At 35.4% G+C, this 27,545-nt stretch overlaps 3 protein-coding genes across 3 annotated transcripts in view; 2 read left to right on the forward strand and 1 right to left on the reverse strand.

Annotated features, from left to right (window-relative positions):
- The first annotated feature begins 675 nt into the window (after window positions 1-675).
- On the forward strand, window positions 676-9,172 carry LOC101890208 (uncharacterized). The gene is made up of 5 exons (XM_005187910.4): window positions 676-919; window positions 989-1,324; window positions 1,392-1,592; window positions 1,667-1,780; window positions 8,777-9,172. The coding sequence occupies exons 1-5, from the start codon at window positions 788-790 to the stop codon at window positions 8,894-8,896; spliced, it is 903 nt and encodes a 300-aa protein (XP_005187967.1). The 5' UTR covers window positions 676-787; the 3' UTR covers window positions 8,897-9,172.
- A 6,143-nt stretch (window positions 9,173-15,315) lies between these two features.
- LOC101891193 (uncharacterized) overlaps window positions 15,316-27,545 on the reverse strand; it is a 29,541-nt gene continuing 17,311 nt past the window's right edge. The window contains exons 9-10 of the mRNA XM_059126514.1: window positions 16,146-16,620; window positions 15,316-16,074 (exon numbers count right to left, since the gene is read on the reverse strand). Of these exons, the coding sequence (XP_058982497.1) occupies window positions 15,926-16,074; window positions 16,146-16,620 (624 nt within the window). The 3' untranslated portion in view covers window positions 15,316-15,925. The remainder of the gene's footprint in view (window positions 16,075-16,145; window positions 16,621-27,545) is intronic.
- LOC105262106 (protein roadkill) lies at window positions 20,789-21,998 on the forward strand. Its single transcript, XM_011296033.3, has one exon. It carries the CDS (start codon window positions 20,925-20,927, stop codon window positions 21,939-21,941), a length of 1,017 nt encoding a protein of 338 aa, XP_011294335.1. The 5' UTR covers window positions 20,789-20,924; the 3' UTR covers window positions 21,942-21,998.

Here is a 27,545-nt window from a genome sequence, read left to right on the forward strand (position 1 = left end):
CTTACATTCGTAATATGCATTTGACAACAATGATATTTGGTACCAGATATCTTATAGAGCTCGGAAATACCTTTGCCAAATTTTATCGAGATCCGCTACGATTTGGATATAGCTCCCATTTCAGGTTTACTGTGCAAAAAATGGCTAATATCAGCTCAAATGGAGTGAATTTCGTGACGTCCATTTGGCGGAACTCAGCTCCGATATATATATTTTTTAAATAAAATCCTTCTCGAAGTGATATCATGCATTCTATAGCAATGTTATTTGGTATAAAAGATTAAAATGTCTCTGTCAAATTTTGTGAAAATCGATTCAGAATCGGATATGCCTCCCAAGTATTAGTTCCCTCTGAAATCAAATTATAGCTGCTCTAAAGCCAAATGTTGAAAGGTGTTATGATCTACTTCAAATAAATTTCGATTGTTACGGGAGCTCTACTAAATATGCATAGTGGTGTAGGGTATCATATAGTCGGACCCGCCCGACTTTTGACTTTTCCTTACTGGTTTTATTTAATCTCATTGCCTTGGGTGCTTCAAGGCCTGTCCGGTCTTTTTTATTTTTTTTAACGAATTATTTAAATGCATTATTTTTATAGTTTATTATTTCGAATTTCGAAAATTTCCGAATTTCCTTTCCGAATTATTTATGATATTTTTGCGTTGAGAATTCAATAAATTTTCCCCAAAATTTTGCAATTTTAGCCGCCAACTGCAACACATCTACCTACCATCACCCGCCACAAATAGAACACATCCGACGGATTTAGAAACACAACAACAAAATGTCCGATACAAACAGTGAAACATCGCCGGTGACGCAAACCCAGCCCCCACAGAATGGCAAAGAACGTTCAAAATCAACAGAGGAAAAGGAAATTCCTCGGGAGCCCGCCCTAACCTGCAAAGACATTAATGTGAGTGGAAAATGGATTTCCATGGGAAATCAAGAGAATTGTCACTCTCTCTCTCTTTACCCCTTTTAGATTAAGACTGAATTGGAATGCCTGGTCAAACTGCTGGATGGCAAAATCAACAAAGACGAAGAGGTGGCGATCGAAGAATTACATCAGTATTTGATTGAGGATGAGGGTTCCTGGGCATTGGGTGATAATTTTCTGGTTTTTGTACAGCGTGTGCTGCGCGAACAGACCTTCTCGCCCGATACCCGGATACACATGATTCGCACCTTGGCCTATGCAGCACTGAAGGATGATGTCATCATTATTTTGCATCAGGATCGTCGTGATCATACCTTGATGAATTTCGGCTATGACATTGAGAAGCACACACCCGAAGAGCAACAGGCCTGGGCTATGTTTGTAAGTGTCACCTGAATTCTTGTATGAATTATTCTTCTTAAATTCCGATTTGTGTTTTTTTTTAAAGATGTGCAATCTTTTCGAACACGTCAGTCCCTCAGAATGGTTGCTGTACATTTCCGAATGGGAGTACATGGGTCAGACAATTTCAAATATACGCGTCACCACCAAAGTAGCTGTCCACTGTATACTTTCGAATTGTCCGGCGTTGAAAAATACCGGTACCATGATGCTGTACAATATTGCCATCAAGGAGGTCAAGACTGTGGTAGGTGGAAATGGTTGGATGAAAGGGGGTTCAAAATTGGTTAACATTTTTTTTTTTAAATAATTGTTTTAAAGGTATTTGACGATGTTGCCATCGAATTGGCCATGGCCATTTTACAGTTCTTCCAAAGCAGCCCCAATGAGGATCAAATTTTCCGTGCCTGCAAGGCTTTGGTTAGATTTTTGGAGGTAAGTTGAGTTTCAAGCTTTAGATCGTAAGATATGTAAAAGACTAATTATATAATAAGAAAACAGTGAAGAACACATATAAATCGGGCGGGACCGACTATATACAGGGTGAGGTTAAAAAACTGCAACAAAGTCAAACGCCATAATTTTAACATTTTTTTTTTGAATTTGATTAAATGAAAGGAAAAAATATCGGAAATAGCATCAAATTTTAGAATTAGTTTAGATTTGTTCGAATTGGTCAGCTTTGGCACGAATTATGGTCTTCAAACGGCAAATAAAACCAGTCACACGCTGCCCGGATGTTGCCATGTGGCATTTTGGCCAATTCCCGCCGAAGCACTTGCTTGAGGCGATCGACACTTTGGTATTTTTTAGTGCCAACCTTCCCTTCCAAAATACTCCAGACACAATAGTCCAACGGATTGGTATCCGGAGATTTTGGTGGTCATTGGGCGTTGGAAATGAAGCGAGGAACCTCAGTTTGTAACCATTCTTGGGTGGCGCGTGCTGGGTGCGATGGTGCTGAGTCCTGTTGAAATATCCATGGTCAGCGTAAAACATGTTTGCGTGCCCAAGGCTTTAGTATCTCCTCCAGAATATTTTCGCGATAATATTTGGCATTTATTCTGACGGACGATTAATACGAGCGGAGAGCGACCATCTGCTCTTATGGCGGCTCACACCATCATCGGCCCACATGGCCGGCGCTTGAGTTCTGGTGGCCAACCGAAGGTGCACATTTTCAACTGACCTCTTTGGCAAGCAAACACGATCATTTTGTTTGTTTACAAAACTGCTGGACAACGAATATTTTCTCAGCGGAGAAAACTAAATTCAGCAGTTCACCACTTTCCAAGCCAAGCGAAGCAACTCTTTAGCTCTTTTGAGTCTATTTTCTTTCTGTTGCGGTGTAAGTTCTTGCACTTTTTGGAATTTCAATGGCTTTACTCCGAGCTCATTTTTTAATACTTTTGTCCAATGGAATATTGCGATATATTTAGCTCATGAGTCATTTTTCGGCCACTGCGACGCGGGTTTCGATCAAGTCGCTCCTTTACTTTTCGAACCATTTCTGCTGATGTCGCGGTTTTCTTCCGTCCACTTCCTTGACGTCGGGCTACGCTACCAGTATCAGGGTAACGAGCGATGGTACGAGACACAAAAGATGTATTCACATTTAAATGCTGAAGTGCTCTAACGATAGGCACTTGTGGTTTTCCAGCCAAATATAAAGAAATCACACTATCTTGAATTCCGCTTGAATTCCATCACGAATAACTTTATTTCTGGAAAATTCTCACCCAAATGCTTTTGTATGCTTGTAAACAATATAATGAGATGTCACTGGAATAATTTTAACAGCTGTCGGACGAGTGGCTTAGAAATTACAGCCGTCAGAAGTTGGTTGCAGTTTTATTCATTTCACAATGTATATGTATGTTTTGAGCTAGTAATTTAACACGTTCCCATTCTGAGTCAAAATCACCCATAATATTTTAGTTTTTGGCAATGCTGTCAAAGGAAGAAATATTCTAGATTAAATTTCATTACGAGCCTCCAACGGAAATAAATCTCTATTTCTATTATATACCAAGTAAATATTTGCTCAATGTTGCCAAAAAATGGAAAAATTTCCTGATTTTTTGTTTACAATTTTTTCTACCTTTTTTGATTTAATGTCTGAAAGTAACATGAAACTTCATTTTAGGCGGGAACTATTAAAGGAGGAAATATTCTATTCTAAATTTCACTATAAGTCTCGAAATAAATCATGTACCCAGCTATAATAGTTTTAAGACAATTACATTACAAAATTTATATATTAATGGGGGAAATTATATGTTTATATTTTGAGTTGTTAATTTTATACCTTCCCAATCTGAGTCAAATTCACCCATAATAATTCTGTTTTAGGCGATGGTATCAAAGTAAGAAATATTCTAGATCAAATTTCATTATGAGTCTCCGAAGAAAATAAATCTCTATTTCCATTATATATTAAGAAAATATTTGCAACAAAATTGCCAAAAAACGGAAAAATGTCCAATTTTTTTGTGTACTATTTTCCTATGACCCTTTTTTGATCTTATGCCTAAAAGTAACATGAAACTTCATTGTAGAAAGTAAGTGTCAAAGGAGGAGATTTTCTACACCAAATTTTACTAGAAGTCTTGGAGGAAATTATATATCTAGCTATAATAGTTTTTAAGAAATTTACATTACAAAATGTATATATTAATGTGGGAAATTCTATGTTTGTTTTGAGCTCTTAATTTAACACGCTTCTAATGCGAGTCAAAATCTCGTATAATAATTCAGTTTTTAGCGATGCTGTCAAAGAAAGAAATATTTTAGAGCAAATTTCATTATGAGCCTCTGAAGAAAATAAATCTCTATTTCCATTATATATTAAGAAAATATTTGCATCAATGTTGCCAAAAAAAAAAAAAAAAACTCGAAAATATTCCATCATTTTTGATCATTTTTCCTCGACCTTTTCTAATTAAATGTCTGAAAGTAATATGAAACTTCATTTTAGACAGAAAGTGTCAAGGGAGGAGATATTCTACACAAAATTTCACTATTAGTCTCGGAAGAAATCATATATCTAGCTATGATAGTTTTTACGAAAATTACATTACAAAATTTATATATTAATGGGGAAAATTATATGTTTATGTTTTGAGTGGTTAATTTTATACCTTCCCATTCTGAGTCAAATTCACTCATAATATTTCAGTTGTAGGCGATAGTGTCAAAGGAAGAAATATTCTAGACTAAATTTCATTATGAGTCTTCAACGAAAATAAATCTGTATTTCTATTATATAGCGAGTTTAATTTGCATCAATGTTGCTAAAAACGGAGAAAATTTCCTATTTTTTATATACAATTTTTTCTACCTTTTTTGATTTAATGCCTGAAAGTAACATGAAACTTCATTTTAGGCGGAAACTATTAAAGGAGGAAATATTCTACACCAAATTTCACTATGAGTTTCGGAAGAAATCACATATCTAGCTATAACAGTTTTTAAGAAAATTACATTACAAAATGTATATATTAATGGGGGAAATTATACGTTTATGTTTTGAGCTCTTAATTCAACATATATCTAATCTGAGTCAAATTCACCCATAATATTTCAGTTTTTGGCGATGCTGTTAAAGGAAGAAATATTCTAGATCAAATTTTATTATGAGTTCCCGAAGAAAATAAATCGCTATTTCTATTATATATCAAAAAATATTTGCATCAAAATTGCCAAAAAAAAACGAAAAAATGCCCAATTTTTTGTTTACAATATTTATTTGACCTTTTTTGAGTTGATGCCTGAAAGTAACATGAAACTTCATTTTAGACAGAAAGTGTCAAGGGAGGAGATATTATACACCAAATTTCACTATTAGTCTAGAAAGAAATCATATATCTAGCAATAATAGTTTTTAAAAAAATTACAGTACCAAAACTTATATTAAGGTGGGAAATTCTATATTTATGTTTTGAATGGTTAATTTTATACCTTCCCAATCTGAGTCAAATTCCCCCATAATGCTTCATTTTTTGGGGGAAGTGTCAAGAGAAGAAATATTCTAGATCAAATTTGATTATGAGTTCCCGAAGAAAATAAATCTCTACTTCCATTATATATTAAGAAAATATTGCATCAATATTGCCAAAAAACAGAAAAATGTCCAGTTTTTTGTTTACAGTTTTCCTTTGGCCATTTTTTGATTTTATACCTAAAAGTAACATGAAACTTCATTTTAAGCGGGAACTATTAAAGGAGGAGATATTCTACACAAAATTTCACTATTAGTCTCGGAAGAAATCATATATCTAGCTATAATAGTTTTTTAAGAAAATTACATTACAATATTTATATTAATGTGGCAAATTCTATGTTAATATTTTGAGACCTTCATTTAACACGTTTCAAATGCGAGTCAAAATCTCGTATAATATTTCATTTTTTAGCGATGGTGTCAAAGAAAGAAATATTCTAGACCAAATGTCATTATGAGTCTCTGAAGAAAATAAATCTCTATTTCCATTATATATTAAGAAAATATTTGCATCAATGTTGCCAAAAAAAAAACTCGAAAATATTCCATCTTTTTAGATCATTTTCCTCGACTTTTTCTAATTAAATGTCTGAAAGTAACATGAAACTTCATTTTAGACAGAAAATGTCAAAGGAGGAGATATTCTAGACCAACATTCACTATTAATCTCGGAAGAAATCACATTACATTACATTACAAAATGTATATATTAATGAGGGAAATTATATGTTTATATTTTGAGCTATTAATTTTATACGTTCCCATTCTGAGTCAAAATCTCCCGTAGTTCTTCATTTTTTTGGAAAGTGTCAAGAGAAGAAATATTCTAGATCAAATTTCATTATGAGTCTCCAACGAAAACAAATCCCTATTTCCATTATATATCAAAAAATATTTGCATCAATATTGTCTAAAAATGGAAAAAATTTCCTGTTTTTTTTTGTTTACAATTTTTTTTTACCTTTTTTGGTTGGATGCCTAAAAGTAACATGAAACTTCATTTTAGACAGAAAGTGTCAAGGGAGGAGATATTATACACCAAATTTCACTATTAGTCTAGGAAGAAATCATATATCTAGCTATAATAGTTTTGAAGAGAATTACATTACAAAATGTATATTTTAATGGGGGATATTGTATGCGAGTAAATTGAGTTGTTTATTTTATACGTTCCCAATCTGAGTCAAAATCTCCCGTAGTTCTTAATTTTTTGGCAAAAGTGTTAAAGAATGAAATATTCTAGATTAAATTTCATTATGAGTCTCCGTGGAAAAGAAGTGTGTAAACTTAGTATTTGCCATTTAAAAAATCGCATCTGTTTGGATTAAATTTTTTTATTATCGTCCAAATGGCATCATTTCCCATATTTTCTTAAGATTTCACCAGAAATTAAGCTGGAGGTGGAACATCGAGGAGCGAACGAAGAAGGGCTTAATTGCACTTTATTTCTGCAAAAACTCCATAGGAAACCACCTTCAGTAAAAGCATTGATAAAGTCCAAAGAGGTTGCATCGCTACTAATTACAGGCGCGTTTAGACTAGACCTACAATTAGACTAGACCTACTCAATTTAAAACCCCGTTAGGTTTATTTGTAAAGGAACAAGCTGCTAGGTGTCCACTGCGACTCAATGAACAGGGACAATGGCGGAGTCAGCCCTTTGGACACTCAGTCATTCTCAAGTATGTGGAAGCATAGGAAATCAGGCTATAGCTAGCGATTTTATATCACCTAGGCACAGCTTTGAACTACTTGATATCCATATGCCTAACAGAGACATCTCGACCGGCGACACTCCACCTTTTAACTGTATAGCAGTCTGTACTGATGGGTCAAATATGGAAAGTGGTACGGGAGCTGGGGTCTATTGTGAAAGTCTAAATATCCAACGATCCTTCAAACTGGGCGTACCGGTGTGACTATATATGTCGATAGTCAAGCTGCCCTGAAGGCTCTAAATTCATTTACAATCAATTCTATGGTAGTTCTGGAATGCAGGAATGCTCTGGAAAAGGTTAAATCGTTTTGTCAAACTCTGTTGGGTCCCTCCCTGGGCACTGCAACATATCTGGCAATGGATCGACTGATGAATTGGTCAGACGCAGATCTGACTTAGTAGATCTAGAGATTCAGAGCTCAGTGAACATTTCAATAGACCTGGTTAACTGGAAGGGGATTTAATGTCTCCAAAAAGATCTGGCCGGTGAATTGCGAAAGGAGATCAAGGTCACTCATATCCATGACGAAGCTGGACATGAAGCTTGTGGTGGGCCTAGTTACAGGACACTGCAACATAAAGGACATGACACCCAAAAATGGGGGGAATACTGCAGGCTTTGTCAGGACGAGGAAGAAACTGAAACGGTGGAGCACTTACTCTGCCACTGCCCCACTGCCTTATGGGAGTGAAACAGCGGCTACGGGGAAAGCAAATTCTGCCAGACTTGCCCCCTCCTTCTCCGACATCGAGCCGGCAGTCATTCTTTAGTTAGTTAGAAGACTAAGATGACTAAGAACGACGTGCTGATACACCGTGGATGCAAACCTACTAACTTCTAAGTCGATTTAACGATGTCCGTCTGTCTGTCCGTCTGTCCCTCTGTCTGTCTGTTGAAATCACGATACAGCCCACATTATTTGACGTAGACTGCCAAAATTTAGCAGAGCAACTTGTATTGTGTCTAGGATGATATTGAAAATGAGATATATCGGTCCACGTTCTGGTATAGTCCCCATATAACGGTACCTCCCGATATTCGGTATTTTGATGATTTTTGCCACATTTCTTCTAATGTTTCCTTTACCCTAAGGTGGAGGGTATTAAAAGTTTGACCCGGCCGAGCTTAATGTTTTTTTTTTTTAATTGCTTTAAATTAGGATGAACAACACAATGGACCAAAACATCTCCGAGTGGAGTGGTTGTTTATACAAACGCGCATCTTTTAACCTAACCTAACCTCTGGTTCTCAGGCCAAATTTTGTAAAGGAATTTTGAGTTATGTTTCGCTGAATTTAATTTGGACCTAGAATCGTTGTTAAAAAAATATCCTGACTCATGTGTCTTCCATTTTCAGCTGTATTTCCAAAATCTTCTAGCCTTTTTTCTATAAATATGGGAAAAAATTAAATTTTGTCCCTCAGTGTTATTCAATGCATTATCCGGTCAATGTATTTCTTCCTGGGTCTCTTGTACTAAACTCAACACCTGTGGGCGTTATTGCAATTCTTTCGCTGAAAAATGTTTTTTTTTGTCAATTTTTTTAAACATATAATTATAACAATTGCCAACACTCAAAAAAAAAATATTATTTATTTCCTATATGACGGAAATTTGTTTTCCTTATAGAATACTTGCGCCCATTATTTTTTCTTAATTGTATTAAAACAATTAACAATTTTAATTTTTTTTTTTGCTCATTTATTTCAAGGTTTCACCCGATGTTGCTGCTATTATTCAAATGATTGGACCACATCCAAAACAATTTTCTGGTAAAAGTGAACGTGTCGATGACCTCATTAAAATTATCAGCCGTAAAGTGCCTGCCTAAGATGGAGGTGGAGCAGGAGAAGGAAAACAAGGTGGCCACCTGGCAAAGACACCATCGTAACAGCATCACAAAAACACACAAATCCCCACCTACAAAAATCGTATCCAATCAATGGAGAATGCATATCCATATTGAAACATTTAGTAAACACCCCACCACCCATCCACCATGCACAAAGAAGCGAATCAAATCAAATCGTTTATATTATTAATTATTATAAGTTTAATGATGATTTATTAATTATTCAAAATACATTTTTTTATATAGAAAAAAATATATTATTTAGTTTTTATTGATATTTTGTACAGCAGGACCAATTGGTGGACCAATTTTCACCCCTGACTTTGATGTGGCAATTTTGAAATGTTTTGAAATAATTTTGGTAGTTTTCATACCCTACACCACAAGGTGGTCAGGGTATTATGTCTTTGTGCATTTGTTTGTAACAGGCAGAAGGAAACGATATAGACCCATAGTTCCTTTTGATGATCTGCATAGAATCACTTTCTGAGTCGATTTATGCATGTCCGTCCGTCCGTCCGTCTGTCCATTTATTTTTGTGAACAAAGTACCGTTCGCATTTATTACCCGATCCAGATGAAATTTTGCACAAATCATTTGTTTGGCCCAAGGATGAACTCTATTGAAATTGGAGATAATCGGTAAAAATTTGGATATAGCTCCGATATATATTTACGTCCGATTTGCCTTTTATTGTGCACCAAACGTGTAATATCAGCTCGAATAGTAGGGAATTTTGCACACACAACTAAATTAGGCCTGAAAATAAGTATGCCAAATTTCATCGAAATCGGTTCAGATATAGCCATAGCTCCAATATATATTGTTCATCCGATTTGTTATTTTTGTCCTCCGCAGCCGTAATATGCACTCTGTAACAACAATATTTGGGGAAATATATCAAATACAGCTTAGAAATATTTTTGCCAAATTTTATCGAGATCGGTTCAGATTTGGATATAGCTCCCGTATATAACTTCGTCCGATTTACTTTTTATTGTGCACCAAAAGTCTAATATTTGCACAAATTGGATGAAATTTGGCACTTACGACCGAATTGAGTCTAGAAGCTAGTATGTTAAATTTGGTGAAGATCGGTTCAGATATAGCTATAGCTCCCATGTATATATTGTTCATCCGATTTGTTTTATTTGTTACCCACAGCCGTAATATGCACTCCGTAACAACGATATTCAGGGAAATATATGAAATACAGCACAGAAATATCTTTGCCAGATTTTATCAAGATCGGTTCAGATTTGGATATAGCTCCCATATATATATCAAATGGGCAATACAAGTCCGAATTTAAAAGATACAAATACTTCGGCATATTTAGTCTTAAATTCTCCCATAAAAACTTTTAATTGTTATGTGGAGCACTACTTAATTAGCAAAGTAGTGTAGGGTATCATAAAGTCGGCCCGCTCGACTTTAAGACTTTCTTTACTGGTTTTTCATTGGAAAATTTTAAAATTAATTTGGGAGAGAGTGTCAGAAATATTGGTCCCATTTTGGGACTCGATTTATTTCTAAATTTTGTGTGTTGGGTTATATCGAATATTCCCTAGGCAAGTTAATACGCATACCAACCCAACAGAGGTATATATTTACATGTTAACAAATAAAAAAGCTGAATGTTCGGCCGGACCGAACTTTGAATACCCTCCACCATTTGGAACAAGTTTGGCAATTCTCAAAAACAATAAAATCCGTTAAAAAATCTGTTAAAATCTTAAAAATACCGAATCTAGCTGTTATATTAGGGTCTATACGACGACATGGACCTGCATAGGTAACTTTTGTCATAAGCCATTATAATATTCAATTGCGAAACTTAAAAAAAAATCGGTGAATAAGTAGCTAAAATCATCAAAATACCGAATATCGGGAGTTACCCTTATATGGAGGCTATACGAAGACGTATACCTACACAGACAAATTTCCGTCATAGGCTGTAGTATCTGTTACGAACATCAAATATCACATTTGAAATAATTCCGGTAAATAATGTCGCTAAAATCATCGAAATACCGAATATCGGGGGGTACCGTTATATGGGGGCTATGCGAAGACGTGGCCCTGCACAGGCAATTTTCTGCCTTAGGCTGTAGTATCCGTTACGAACTAAAAATAACAAATTTGAAACAATTCCGGTGAATAATGTCGCTGAAATTATCAAAATACTGAATATGGGGAGGTACCGTTATATGAGGGCTATACGAAGACGTGGACCTACATATAAAAATTTTTATCATAGGCTGTAGCACCCAATACGAACTTTAAATACCAAAATTGAAATAATAATAAAACCATTAAAATACCGAATAAATACCAGGAGATACCGTTATATTGGGGCTATACCACAACGTGAACCTACATGACCCATTTTCATAACCAAAAGTCCTGCAGACATAATATACATTTGAGTAAAATTTTATCAATCTACTTCATTTCGTTCGGAAGCTAGAGTGATTCTACAGACGGACAGACGAACGGAAATCGCTAAATCGACATAGAATTTTATGCTAAAATGTATATTTCGAGGTGTTACAAACGAAATGACAAACTTTATATACCCTCCATGCTATGGTGGAGGGTAAATAAACAAGTTAAATAGTATTAGTCGGTTTTGCCGACAGATGTACGGGGAGAGATGAAAAAACTGCAATCAACTTCAGACTGCTGTCATTTCTAAGCCACTCGTCCGACAGCTGTTAAACTTATTGCAGTGACAGCTCATTATATTGTTTACAAGAGTAGAAAAGCATTTTGGGGAGAATTTTCCAGAAAAAAAGTTATTCGTGATGGAATTCAAGCGTGATAATGTGATTTCTTTATATTTGTCTGGATAACCACAAGTGGCTATCGTTAGAGCACTTCAACATATCGCAATAATCCATTCGGCAAATATTGAAAAATGTGCTCAGGGTAAAGCCATTGCAATTCAAAAAAAAGTGCAAGAACTTACACCGCAACAGAAAGAAAATAGACTCAAAATAGCTAAAGAGTTGATTTGCTTGGCCGAAAGAGGTGAACTGCCGAATTTGTGTTTCTCCGATGACAAAACGTTCGTTGTCCAGCCGTTTGTAAACAAACAAAATGATCGTGTTTACTTGCCAAAGAGGTCAGCTGAATGTGCACCTTCGGTTGGCCCTCAGAACTCAAGCGCCGGCCATGGTGATGGTGTGGGCCGCCATAACAGCAGTTGGTCGCTCTCCGTTCGTAATAATCGACCGTGGTATCAGAATAAATGCCGAATATTCAGGCATGTCACAGAAATTTTACGAAATCGATTTATTTCACCTTTTCCAAATCGTTACGATTTGCTTTTGCTTCTTCAGCACTCGTACGTTTTGACTAATCCGGAAAAAAAATCATTTCACATTTTTGAAATAAAAATATGGTAACTCCATGAAAAAAAAAAGTCGTAAACAAATTATTGACAATTAAAAAAGGAGTTTAAAATGGTTTTTAATAATATAAACACCAAAAGTAAAAATGCCAGGGGCTTCAATACTTGCTGTAATGGATGAAGAAATAAATCAGCGGTCTACTGAAAAAATTCGTCGCCGGACATTGAGGAACGCATCAGATCCTTTATCTCACTCAAATGCAGAGTAAGGATCCACCATTTTTAGTCCATTGTGTAAAATAATGTAAAGTTAAGAACGAGTCGTATTTGCTTTTTCCTGTTCTACAGCATATTTAAGAGTTTCAAGTTCAACTATTTTGAGTTTCATTTCGTTCCGTTCACGCATTCTCTTTTGCATTTCAATATTATGTAACTGCTCTTCCACATACTTTTTTCCAGGATGTTACAAAGTCTGTCCAACTTTTCAGTTTGTTTTTTCATTTCCTTACTGTTACCTTCTAGAATTTTACAAATTTTTTCCAAGTTTTGTAAATGAGAATTTTCCTCAACTAAAAGCGCATTTAGATCTTGGTTTGAGGGAGTTCTTGCCCGGGGTCTTTTTACTGCAGGCGTGGGTTTTGCTTTTGTTAGGCTGCCCGACACTTGTCTTATTGGTGTAGATGGCGGAGAACACGATAAGCTTTTATTTCAAATCGTTTTTGAATAGGTGTTCGCGAACGGTTTTCTTCCAATGTTGGTGTTCTTGGATCAATTGCCAATGTAGAAACATTTTTAAAAGCAGCTGGAATGCATGATCTTGGTCTATCTTTTTTATTTAAAATCGAAGTGGTCTGCTTTGAAGTTGAGGGTGAAAAATTAAGCTCTTCGTTTTCAGATTCACTTAAAACTAATTGACTTGATTTTCGAGTTCTTGGAATATGTGTAGATGATGACGAATCAAAGTTTTCTTTTTCAGAACAACTGAAGTCTAATTCACTTACAAAATCCGCAAAGCTTACTGCACCACCAACTCCATCGACACTTTTATACAATCCGCAAATCCTGATTAAACTGTTCTCGTGTTCACTGAAAACATATTGATTGATATCACCACCAAATAATAGATTTTTTGTAAAATAAATTCCAAAAACATGTTCATTCTAAGAGAATTTGGTTAATACAATATTTTCTGTTAAATGTATGTGTCTTCTGTTTATTTTTTACGTTAAAATCATTAAATATTTCAATTTCACCCTGCTTTTTGAAAGTGATATCAAAACGCAAAATTTTTGCGTTTTCCGTTTTTTAGAGAAGCTAAAACCGTTTTCGTTTTCACTCTTGAACGATTTTACATTCTGTGACATGCCTGATTATTGCGAAAATATTCTGGAGGGTGAAAGTGTATTAAAGCCTTAGGCACGCAAACATTTTGGCCGCAGACCTTGGACATTCCAATATGTCTCATCACTCAGAACGCGCAACCCAAGAATGGTTACAAAAAGAGGTTCCTCGCTTCATTTCAAGCGCACAATGGCCACAAAAACCTCCGGATACCAATCCGTTGGACTATTGTGTCTGGAGTGTTTTGGAAAGCAAGGTTGGCACTAAAAAATACCAAAGTGTCGATTACCTCAAGCAAGCGCCAAAATACTGCAGAGAAACATTCAGGCAGCGTGTGACGGTTTTATTGGCCGTTTGAAGGCCATAATTCGTGCCAAAGACCACCAATTCGATTACTTCCTATACTTTATATGACAAATAAGCAAATTTTTGGAAAATGTGGAAATATGCGTGAGTTGCCAGATATAGCGGACCGAAGTATTGAATCATAAATTCTGATAAATTACATATTCACATCAGATTTCTGGCTAAGAGAAATATTTAGACATATCAAGTTGTAAAGAGTCGCCGACTTGTTTCGCAAGTTATGACAGATAAAAATATTGGAATTTGTGACTCTTTGTGTGTGAGGTACCAGAAGGGATTGACAGATGCATATCATCTTCATAACAGGTCTGCGTTAGCAAAACTATTTGGAATGTGTGAAATTTAAAGAGAGTCAAAATATTCAACCCTATGTAGGGGAGATGCCAGAAGAAATGGTCCGTTCTCTACCATCTTTATAACAGGTCTTGTGTTGATGGAAATATTGAGCTGTACCAAGTCCGAATGGAATCGGATGTAAATTTCGCGTTTTTATGAGCTTCATGGATATTCAAAATTTTTTACCCTTTGGTGGGGAGGTAACACAAGGAGTGGACCGTTATATTCCATCTTCACACCAGACCTTGGGTTAATAAAAATATTGTGTGATGTGTGTAATTTGAAGAGAACCGGATGCTTATTTCAGATTTTATAATCGTTTTGGTTATTCAAAACATTGATCTTTTGCTGGGGAGGAACCAGAAGAAATTATCCGATATCTATCATCTTTATAACAGATCTTGTGATGTGTCAAGTCTGAATGGAATCGGATGTTAATTTCGCGTTCTATGAGCTTCATGGATATTTAAAATTTCGACCTTTTGTGTGGGAGGTACCCGAAGGAGTAGACCGTAATATTCCATTTTCACAGCAGATCTTATGTTAGTAGAAATAATGCGATGTGTGAAATATGACGATAACCTGATGTTTATTTCGGATTTTCTAATCAAAACTTTGACCCTTTGTGGGGGAGACACCAGAAGGAGTGGACTGATATATACCATATTCGCAACAGACCTTTGACTAATAAAAATTTTGCGATGTGTGTAATTTGAAGACAATCGGACTTTCACATCACATGTTATAGAAGTTATAATTATTCAAAATTTTGACACTTTGTGGGAGAGGTATTGGATGACGTGGACCGATATTGTCCATTTTCGCACTTGACCTAGAAAAATGTAAATATATATATTTTTTTTGAAAATTTCGACGCAGTTTGGAGCAAATCGAAAACTCCCTTCGTGAGTTATCGAGCCACTCAGACGGACGGACATCGCTAGATCGACTCCAAATGTTCTGAAACGGATTTAATCCAAAGAGACATATTGTCTAAAACAGTTATTTCGATGAGGCACGTTTTGACCGTATCTCTAGCCATATGGCTGAGGGTATAATAATGAGGACTGTGAATAATTTTGTCCGGCGCAGCCCAGTATGTTCACGTGTGTTTTCTTCTTTGTTGTAATTTTCTAATTTTCGGTGGGTTGCTGGACTTCTCGCAAAAAAGTATTCAATGTAGGTCCACTTTTTGGTATAGATTCTCGATTCGCCTGATTAGCTGTCATTTACCATTTCGATTTCCTACATAAGGTCCACTTTTTGAGATTGCCCCCCCTCACTTTCGGTATTTCGAAAGTTTTCTCTCCAATTTTCAATCAAATCAGTTATAAATTTTTATTTCAGGTTATTAGGATACTAATGCGGTCCGATCGAACTCAAAGTCTTGCTACTTTTTCTTTTCAAATAAAATTAATATCTCAAAGATTTTATTAAAGCTTCATTGCGGCAAAAAAATCCCTTTGCGTAACTATGTAAAACCGATACGGCTAGATTGCAGGACATCTTCGCATAGATTCAATTAAATAAGCATATCTGTTTGAGTAACCATATCTAATTAAGTAACCATAACTAATTAAGTAACCATATCTAAATTATGCAAATGTCATTTAAACATTCGAATCTCCACAGCAAAGAGGAAAAAACAGAAATGTTGACTTGTTGGCGCGCAATTGTAGCCAGTGTTTTTGATTTGAGACAAACATTTCGGAGGGCAATTGAGTCTCTTGCAGTGCGGCATCACCGCCATCGCCTCCAGCTATAAACAAAAAAATATTACGAAAAAAATCGATCAACATCCTCAGCCAAATGCCTACATAAGCTACTCACTTGTTTTCTTGTCAAATGTCGGCGACTGCGAGATGGCAATAATATCTTCGGGTTTTCGGAGCAAAATTTTTCCCACGCCCTTGCACATGCGCAACACCTCGTGATTACTTAGCTTTTCCAAATGCAATTGTTCCAACAGCGGACAGCTTAATATCCATTCGCGTACATCGTCGAAATCATTCAACAGCCGGACGGCTCCATTCACGCTGAATCGTATGTGCCGCTGATAAATATAGTCCAACCAGGCTTCACAGATAATTTTCAATATCAATTTCAAGATCACAACATCTTTGGTGGCCTTAATGCAGGGCAACATTATCTGATCCAGAACGTAGGCTACATATTCACTGGATTTCTCATTGTCGTATGTGTTGCGCTGCCAATACGTGCCGGCTGGAAAGCAGAGGGTAAAATTCGCTAAACTCAGCAGGCGACAAACATCGGAGAGTACTTGAACACATTCGTCGGTGGTTTTCTGTGGGATGGAACAAAAGAGAGAGAGAGAGCGAGTGAGAGCAAGAGAATGAGTTTTATCTTCACTAGGTATTTATGGGGGAATCCCCATAATTTTTTATTTGGGCTCCAGTCTGTGTGTTGTGTTTTTCAAAATCTTGAACCCTCTGTGGGCAGGTAGCAAAAGAAATGGTCCGATCTCTACCATCTTTATAACAGATCTTGTTTTGATGGAATCGGATGTTCATTTCGATTTTTATTAGCTTCATGAATATTCAAAATTTGGAACCTTTGTGGGGGAGGTACCAGGAGTGGAGTGGACCGATATATCCCATCTTCACAACAGATCTTGTGTTAGTAGATATAATGGGATGTGTGATGCTTATTTCGCGTTTTATGACCTTCATGGATATTCAAATTTTTACACCTTTGTAGGGGAGATACCAAAAGGAATGGTCCGATCTCTACCGTTTTTTAAACAGATCCTGTGTTGATAAGAATATTCAGAAGTGCCAAGTCTAAAAGGAATCGGATGTATATTTCTCGTTTTATGACCTTCATGGATATTCAAAATTTAGACCCTTTGTGGGGGAGCTACCAGAAGGCCTAAACCGATATATTCCATTTTCACACCAGACCTTGGGTTAATGAAAATATTGGGATGTGTGAAATTTGAAGACAATCGGACACTTACATCACATTTTATGAGAGTTGTAATTATTCAAAATTTCGCCCTTTTGTGGGAGAGGTACTTGATGGAGTGGACCAATATGGTCCATTTCCGCACCAGACCTAGCACTGACACATATATTAGGATATGCAAAGTTGGAGCAAAATCGGATTATCCTTTCTCTTTCTGTGCAAAAAATATATTTTTTGAAAATTTCGATGTTTTGTGGGGGAGGTACCAGAAGGAGTGGACCGATATTGTCTATCTTAACACCAGATCTTAGGTTAATAAAAATATTGGGATGCGTGAATTTTGAAGACAATCGGACACTTACATCACAGTTTATGAAAGTTGTAATTATTCAAAATTTTGACCCTTTGAGGGGGAAGTACTTGATGGAGTGGACCGATATTGTCCATTTTCGCACCAGACCTAGCACTGACGCAAATATTAGGATATGCAAAGTTGGAGCAAAATCGGATTATCCTTTCTCTTTCTGTGCAGTAAATTATTTTTTTTGAAAATGTTGACATTTTGTCTCCGAACTCGATCCTTATTTGAGAATAATATTACGATGTACCAAGCTTAATTTTTGAAAAAGTTACAGGGCATCCATTCTCCTTGTAATTTCAGTTGCTTTAGTTTTGACCACCAGTGTATGTCATGTAAAGTGAAGGACGTTACCAATATAGTCCAAACCTGGCACGTCGCAATATTTATATCATATTTATTTAGGTCCGATACGAAATGGCCAATATTGGCCCATTCCGTCGGAACCTACTCCATAAGGGGTTAAACATTTGAATAATCATAACAGAAGTCATAATATTTTTAAGTAATCGTACATTGGCTGAGGGTATACATCTGTCGGCAGCGATGCCAACTTAGTGCTTTTCGCGCTATTTATGGTGCTTTTTAGAACCTCCAAAACGCCAAAATAGTGGGCATAGCGCGAAACGAAAAAAAAGCACTGTACGTACGCTTTTCATCTTTTCTGTTGGTGCTTTTAGCGGGTTTTAGATTTTAAAATGTTGCAATGTTCATACATTCGAATATTTTGATAGTACGGCATATATATTTGATAGTATGGCATCTACTTATCGCAAGTTCTTTACTGCAAATTCTTAAAGTGTCTTTCATTCTTGTCAGTTCTTTTGTATACACTCTTACCCTTTTTTAATAAAGCAAAATAAAACGAATTTTGTATGTTATAAACCAATTGAAGGAAAAGTAAAATGAACGAGAAAAAAACGTAAGTTCATACAGGGCTGCTTTGTGGTACGAGTTTACAGAATAAACGTAAATGTTTACATTGATTCTTACAGGTGGATAAACATTTGCAAAAATATAGAACGGCTTGGGAGAAAGAAAGATGAAATGGCTGCGCCCTACAAATGATACGACAAAAGCTGCTTGCCTATACTGCAGGACAGAAATTCTGGCACGGTATAACGATTTGGTAAGACACTCCCGTACCAAGAAGCACACGAAACTATTGCAACCTTTTGGTGGAGTGAATGTAAAGCAGACGGAAATATCGTTTATTCCAAAAGAAGCAAGTGAGATGCAAAAGGCTCAAGGAAGACTTTCCCTTTATGTTGCTGTACATTCGTCATTTCTGGCCGTGAATCATTTGGCAGAAGTTTGCAAATTGGAGTTCGCTGACAGCAAAGCAGCAAACTTTTCGCTGCATCGCACAAAATGTGCAAATATAGTTAATAATATCCTGGCTCCCCATTTGATCGATAATTCGTGTGTCATTCGCTACAATTAGCTGTATGTGCCGCAACAGGCGAACATTTACCAAACAATTTGGAATTTTTAATCAGCGAAACTTATAAATGGTTTTGCAATTCTTCAATGCGTCAAAACGCGTATGCCAAAATTTTTAAGCTACTTAATAGCGACGCACTAGATCCGTATAAAATACCAAGAGTTTCTGACACTAGATGGATGTCCATCGAAAAGGCTGTGAAGCGTATATTAGGCATGTGGTTGGAACTTAAAACTCATTTTAATGTTATCCATGACAAGCAAAAGGAGTATGTTTTGACATTACTAAGAAATATGTACAACGATCAGAAAAATTTTATTTATCTAACATATTCAAGTTCAATATTGGGTGAAGTTCAAAGAGTAAATTTGGCCTTTGAAGCAGACAACGCAGATCAAGTAAAATTACATTGTGACCTGTATCGTTTACTTAAAAGTTTAACCAACAAAATTATTATAGAGTCAGAAAGTTTTAATTATTTCGAAGATCCTATTGAAAATTCTTTAGACGAATTTTGCTACCTTGGGCATAGTTTTGAAAAAGCGTGTAAAGATTCCTTGATTTCAGAAGACGAAAAGAAAACAATTAAAGAAAAATGTATTATATTCACCAAACATCTTGTATACGAAATCCGATGTAAACTTCCAACCAACTTTGAAACACTACAAAAGATATCATTGTTTAGTGTAAAAAATATTCTATATAACTATTGTCGTAATACTGACATTTATTAAATCTTATATTAAAGACGTGGATGTCATTTCTAACATGGAACTTAGTATTGATAACATCAGAAATTGTGAATGGAAGAATAAAGATCGAACAGATCTTTTCTGGATAGAAGTAAATGAGTTCAAAGATTCCATAGGGCAAAATCCCTTTCAAGATTTATCAGAATTCGTTATAAAACTGTTAAGCTTCCCATACTCAAATGCAGAAGTAGAAAGAGCATTCAGTGCTATGAATTTATATAAATCGAAAATCAGAAACAGATTATCATTAAATTCTGTAAATTCTATTTTACATATTAAATATGGCCTTCGTCGAGAGAATGCGTGCTGTGACAAATATGACCTGCCGTCAAATGTCTGTAAAAAAATTTCTACACAAGAAGTTTACAAAAAGTCAAACTATTTTTTACAAACTATCTTATGGCAAAATGAAGAAACTGATGCAGACATTTCAACTGCATTTGAAACTATGGGCTTTATAGATGAGCATAATTGTTTGTAAAAATGTATATGTCTGTAAGTTTTAAACACATATAAAATGTTCCTAATATATCATATTTTTTAAAAATATGTATGCACTTATATACCTGAAATATTTATATAAGATACGATCTCAATTTTTTAAAATATGTATTCGCTTATATACATGAAATGTTTATATAAGATACGATCTGAATTTTTGAATAAAACAGTATTTAGTTTTAAAAAAAGTGTTTTCTTGACAATTTCGGCATTTTGGTAAGAAAAAAATACATAGCGCTTTTTACGCTTTTTTAAGGAATTTTTTTACGCCATTTACGCTTTTCTGGTTTTTAATTACGCTTTTAGCTCTCAAAATGTTGGCAACACTGTCTGTCGGCAAAACCGACCGATACTTGTTATTTGGTATGGGAAATGAAAATTGAGAGAGAGAGAGAGAGAATACGCGTGCTTTGTTTACACTTTTTCGTTCGAGGCTGCTCATAGATGATTGTATGTACTCTCAGAGTACACGAACAGAGCTTATTGCAAATTGTTGGGTAAACGAATACGTCAGTATTTTCTTGTCATAGGGAGACGTAACCTCTTTTGGAGAACATACGTTGCAAACGGACGCACCCGCAGTTTGTGGTCATCAAGAAACATAATTCCTTTTGGAAAGCACCCAGAAAATGCAAGCAAACGAAAACAGCAGCAAATCAATAATGTTCGGTGGATCAACTATAACTACGATTGAAAAGGCGGATTACCAACACATGTGGTTAATTAAAAATTGGTCACTATATAAAGAAATAACTACTTTACGATCGCCTCGAATTGTAATACTTAAAAAATATGTCCAATCCCACTGGGATATTGAATTAGTGCAGTCTGCTTCGAAGCTAGAATTCGGCATATGTTTGGCCTCAACGAAAATGGCTGACACATGTTTTGATATGACATTGTCTGTTCGGAACTCTAAAGGCGAAGAAATATTTGGTCCTATAAAGAGAGAGAAGGTAAATAAAGGAGAACTCATGCAGTTCAGAACATCGACGGACATTTTGAAGAAGATAAATTCATTTCCTTTCGATCACATACAAGTGATCCTTTATATTGAAAACACTGTAGCAAGGCACAACAGCTCAACGTACGACAATAACGAAAGATTATATAACCTGAAAAAGGACTTTGCCAACCTTTTACAAAATGAAGACTTTAGCGACGTGACTATCATATCAAGCGAAGGTGACGAATTCAAAGCCCACAAAAGTATACTAAGTGCCCGAAGTGAAGTTTTTGCTGCCATGTTTCGCTGTAATTTATCGGAAGCTAAAACAAATCGTGTGCCAATTGATGACGTGGACGCCGAGACAATGAGGGAATTGTTATCGTTCATTTACAGCGCCAATGAAACACCCAAGAATTTGGCGGCAAAACTTTTGCCTATTGCTGATCGCTATGCTCTGATGGACTTGAAAACAATTTGTGAGCAACATTTGATGGAAGCGATCTCATATGACACAGCATGTGACATTCTCCTTCTGGCAAAGAGGATTTGCAATGAACGAATTGAGGGTGAGGTTGTACAATATATTGTAAACAATATTAGATCCGTCACAAGCACATCAAACTGGAAAAATCTTGAAGAGACAAATCCGCAATTATGCTTAGAAGTTTTAAAGTTAAATATTACTAATCGTTTGTAAATTATTCCTTGCGATGGAGGCAAAATAATAAAGAAGTGTTGGTGTCTAATTTGAAAATGTTCTCCCTATATTTTCTCACCAGAAATGGTGGTATGCATGATGACATGGCAAAATTATACAAGGGTACCCTCACGTGTTAACATCGAATACATGGAAGTGTAAAGATAGGACAAAACAGAGTCAAAATATGGCAACCCTGTGAAAATACCTCCGTTGGTACTTGATATGGTAACAACATGGGTACCAATAGGTGTGTCTGGTTACTTTTCCTGCAGGAATTGTCCAGTAACTTCTTTCTGAGAGAGTAAGGTAGTTTTATTCTCTTTTGCAAGGAAAATGCGAAAAGTAAACAGACGGTATTCCTGCAGAAGCTTGCAACTAATCAGCTGATTTGTCAAAACAAACCAATTTGTCCCCCATAAGGAGAATTAAAACAAAGGAAGCAATACTAATTTTACAAGTTTTTTAAATAAAAATGTTGAAAATAGTGTTTTATTTTCTTATTATATATTAACATTTACGTTTTTCACATTTTGTAAAGTTGTTCTCCAAAAACTATTAGTCTTGCTAATTCCAAAAAAATATTTTCAAATTGAAAGCACAAAAATAAATAAACAAACAATAGAAAACATCTGATTGAATGCCGATGAATGAGAAGAAGAAGAGTTGCAAGCGATTGCAAGAAGAAATTTTTCCAGCAAGAATTTGCAAACTCTCACTGAAAGAACTGTCAAAATTTCTCTCTCCAACCGCTCTCTTTTGCAAAACTTTTGGGTTAACAGACGACTTCCAGTAACAATTTGTAACAATTGTTACAAACTTTAGGGTAACCAGACGCACCTAATGTCAACTGATTTAAACCGCTATGCCAATATGCAAATTTTTGGAAAGGTCTATGGAATATAATATTGAAACAAAAATTTTGGATTTTTGACATTTTTAGTAGTTATTCCTTTCTTTAATTGTGATTTTTATATTAAGCGTCTGATTTTTATATTGAGCGTCCGTTGGCCGTTTAATTTGATGCTATTTCCCACATTTTTTGCTTTCATTCAATAAAATTAAAAAAAAAAAAATTAAAAATTATAGCACTTGACTATGTTTCATCCGCTATGGTGTTTAAGTCCCCCATATTCGTAATATGCATTTAACAACAATGATATTTGATATCAGATATCCTATAGAGCTCGGAAATACCTTTGCCAAATTTTATCGAGATCGGCTAAGATTTGATGAGATTGAGGTTTGAGGTTTATTGTGCAAATAATGGCTAATATCAGCTCAAATGGATTGCATTTCGGGTCATACGTTTCCATTTGGCGAAACTCGGCTCCGAAGTAATATCATGCTCAAATTTGCTGAAAATCGATTCAGAATTGGATATGCCTCCCATATATTAGTGCTCTAAGGCCAAAGGTTAATAGTTGGTGTGATCACTACCCAATATACAGTCTTTTGTTGCGGGAACTCTACTAAATATGCACAGTGGCAGACGGGCCGCCCGATTTTTGACTTTTCGTTACTGATCGGTCAAATGCCGAAATACCGACAAAAGTTGTGAAAAATTCGAAGTTTACAACAGTTTGCCGCATATTTTTATAGTTAAATTTGATATAATTGGTCAATGATCAATATAACGTTGACAATTTTTTCTCAGTTTTTTATAGATGATGCTTTTTGTAAATCATTAACTAAAAAAAAGTAAATGGTTAAATATCGTGTAAAATATAATTATATTCCCCGTTGAAATGGTCACCTTTACAACTTTCCTTACCTCGACTGGAAACATATAATAAAATGCCTAACACTACTCTTTAATCAGTTTCTTAAGTTTTTAACGCGTTTTTTTTCAATGAAAAATCCACTTGACAACACTGTGTATTTGCTCCATCGTTCGCTCACTACTCCGTTCTGCAGGTGACAATTTTTATTTTTTACTTGCATCTATCTTCCAAACAATTGTTTTTTTTTGATGTTTCCCTTTGCATTTTCCGGTCATTGTTTGGTTGTTTCATCTTTCACCAACCATAAGCAAAACGCAGTTAGTCATGCTGCAACAAGACACACACACATACCCCCACAACAGAACAAAGCAAAAATGTGCAAATGTACACGGAACAACAAGAACAACAACGATCACACGACACGAAGAGAATACGAAGGAATGGAACAAGTATAATCCCCAAAACAACAATTCACAATATGTAGTTGACACTCTGTGAGATCTCCAAAATATATTTTTACAACAGAAATGAAAGAAAGGGAGGGAGAGCGAATGCGAGAGAGAGACATGTAAGCAGCCAGTGTCAGAGAGTCAGAGAAATAAAATGTAAGATAAGCATTTTGCAAACAAGCCCAGCAAGCATTGTTTGTCGCTGACATAACTATAGAGTCACCAACAGGCGATGAAAACCCTCGCCGGCGATCTCGAATCTTTAACCAAAAAGTTAAACCGTTCGGGAAGAAATGAACCACACACTCGTTACTTCTTAACATTGACTTTTTAGTGGCAGATGAAATTGACGACTAAGTAACGTTCAGTCGTTACAATAAAGGTAATTTAAGGAAGTAACGAGAGCGTGGTTCATTTCTTCCCGAACGGTTTACCTTTTTGGTTAAAGATTCGAGATTGAGGGCGTGGGTTTTCATCGACTGTTGGTGACTTTATTGATTTGTATGCGATATGCAATGCCTTCAGAAAGTAAAAAAGAGCTGGAAGTCTTTAAAATAAAATTATTATTTCTTTAACTTTATTAATATAATTTCAAATAAATAAGCGTAATTAAACAATAGGTAAAACACATACAAAAAGCATAAGTAAAACACAGTTATTAACACAAAATTTAATTTTATTTTTTCACTAAATAATATTAATTTTTTTATTTTTGTATATCACTTCTTTTTTAAAAAATTATTTGAACACATACACCAAAAAACACTGAAAAAAGGCACAATTATATTTCACTAAATAATTTAAATATATTTTTTCATTTAATAGTTTTTTTCATTCGTGCACCAATGCCGATCTCCGACAAACTGAACTCGTTTAATATTGTTCTCCGTTTTGGGAGTAAAACAAAACAATCGCTCTTTAAACTACGGGAAGTGCCAAAAAAGTTACTATTGGAGATGAAAATTAGTTGATTGTAGTGGGGCAATAGAATTGTTATTGCAAATAGACCAACTATCGACGTTTCACAAGCAGGAAGCGACAAAGTAGTATAATATTAGGTGATGGAGTTAAAAACTCACATCCAAATGCTTGCAGGGAGGAGTCCAATGTATTTCCTTAGTAAACAAATTTTAGTAAAGCCAGACGCTGAAAATACGCGTTAGTCATTCAAAACAAAACTATATAGTTTTAAACATTTCTTTCATCACTTCAAAATTGTAAATTTTCGAGTTTAACAAAAAACAAACAAAGACTCAATAAATTTGAATTGAATTGTATTTCCGGCGTTTCGCAGGGTTGCCATACTAATTTTACCATTTTATATCTTCACATATGTTATTCAACGAAAGTAAACTATGTATTTAAAATAAATTTTTAATTCATTTAAAAAAGGGAGCATTTTGGATGTTAAAAAAAGACAAGGAAAAATTTAATCTAAAACAGAAAAATAAAATATTCGACTCATAAGATTTGATTATGAAAAAATGGTTGAATTTAGCTTTAAACGATTTTACTGCTATAACTTATACACATACCTAGAAATCCACAAGGGTATGGCAAAAACTAATAAAGTTCTCGGCAAGTGTAGAATCTGCTCTATTTCGAACGAATTTTGCTCCCTCTTAAAAATGATCGATTTTTTTACATATATGGCGGATAATAACCGTAAAATCGGACGTAGATATATATCGAAGGTATAAAAAAAATCTGAATAGATCTCGATAAAATTTGGCAAAGGTATTTTCGAGCTGTACCTGATGTCCGGTATCAAATATCATTGTTTTGGAGTGCATATTACACATGTGACGGGGCTTAAAACCGCAAATCGGAAGAAAAATATATATGGGAGCTATAGCCATATTTGAACCGATTTTCCGTCGGAAGTGCCATTTGGTGCACAATAAACCTGATATCGGATAAAGATATCTATGGGAGCAATATCCTAATCTGAACCGATCTCGATAAAATTTGAAAGAGGTACTTTCGAGCTTTATCCGATGTCTGGTACCAAATATCATTCTTCAGGAGTGCATATTACGCATGTGAGGGTCTTAAAACCGCAAATCGGGTGAAACATATATATGGGAGCTATAGAAAAATCTGATAAATTTTGGCAGAGGTATTTCTGGGTTGTATCTGATATCTGGTACCAAATATCATTGTTGTTTAAGATAGGAAACTAAAATTTTACACAGATCAGGGAGGTAAAGTTCGAAGTTCCGTTATTCCGTATTTTCCCGATATTCCGTATTTTCCCGATATTCCGTATTTTGATGATTTTAGGTAAATTTTTCCACGGAATTGTCTGAAATTCTACACAAGGAGTTCCTTCAGAGTACTTTACCCCCTGTATATAACTGAACCTACCGATATTCGGTATTTGGATAATTTTAGCCACTTTTTTAAATGGAATTGTCTGAATTTCTACACAAGGTGTTCTTTGTGGGTACTTTACTCCCTGAAGGAGAATTGTCTTTATAGAACCACGATGTCGTATAGCCCCCATATAACTGTACCTCCCGATATTCGGTATTTTGTTGATTTTAGGCACATTTTTAATAGAATTGTTTGAAATTCTACACAAGGAGTTCCTTCTGAGTACCTAACCTCCTAAAGCAGAATTGTCTATATAGGTTCACGATGTCGTATAGCCCCCATATAACTGTACCTCCCGATATTCGGTATTTTGATGATATTAGCCACATTTTTTAATAGAATTGTTTGAAATTCTACACAAGGAGTTCTTTGTGGGTACTTTACTCCCTGGAGGAGAATTGTCTTTATAGGTACACGATGTCGTATAGCTCCCATATAACTGTACCTCCCGATATTCGGTATTTTGTTGATTTTAGGCACATTTTTCAATGGAATTGCCTGAAATTCTACACAAGGAGTTCCTTCTGAGTACCTAACCTCCTAAAGCAGAATTGTCTATATAGGTTCACGATGTCGTATAGCCCCCATATAACTGTACCTCCCGATATTCGGTATTTTGATGATATTAGCCACATTTTTTAATAGAATTGTTTGAAATTCTACACAAGGAGTTCTTTGTGGGTACTTTACTCCCTGGAGGAGAATTGTCTTTATATGTACACGATGTCGTATAGCTCCCATATAACTGTACCTCCCGATATTCGGTATTTTGTTGATTTTAGGCACATTTTTCAATGGAATTGCCTGAAATTCTACACAAGGAGTTCCTTCTGAGTACCTAACCTCCTAAAGCAGAATTTTAGCCACATTTCTTAATAGAATTGTTTGAAATTCTACACAAGGATTTCCTTCTGAGTACCTAATCTCCCGAAAAAGAATTTTCTTTATAGCTCTACGATATCGTATATCCCCCATATAACTGTACCTTCCGATATTCGGTATTTTGATGATATTAGCCACATTTTTCCATGGAATTGTCTGAAATTCTACACAAG

The sequence above is a fragment of the Musca domestica genome, unplaced genomic scaffold, assembly GCF_030504385.1.
Source record: "Musca domestica strain aabys unplaced genomic scaffold, Musca_domestica.polishedcontigs.V.1.1 39, whole genome shotgun sequence".
Lineage (NCBI taxonomy): Eukaryota > Metazoa > Arthropoda > Insecta > Diptera > Muscidae > Musca > Musca domestica.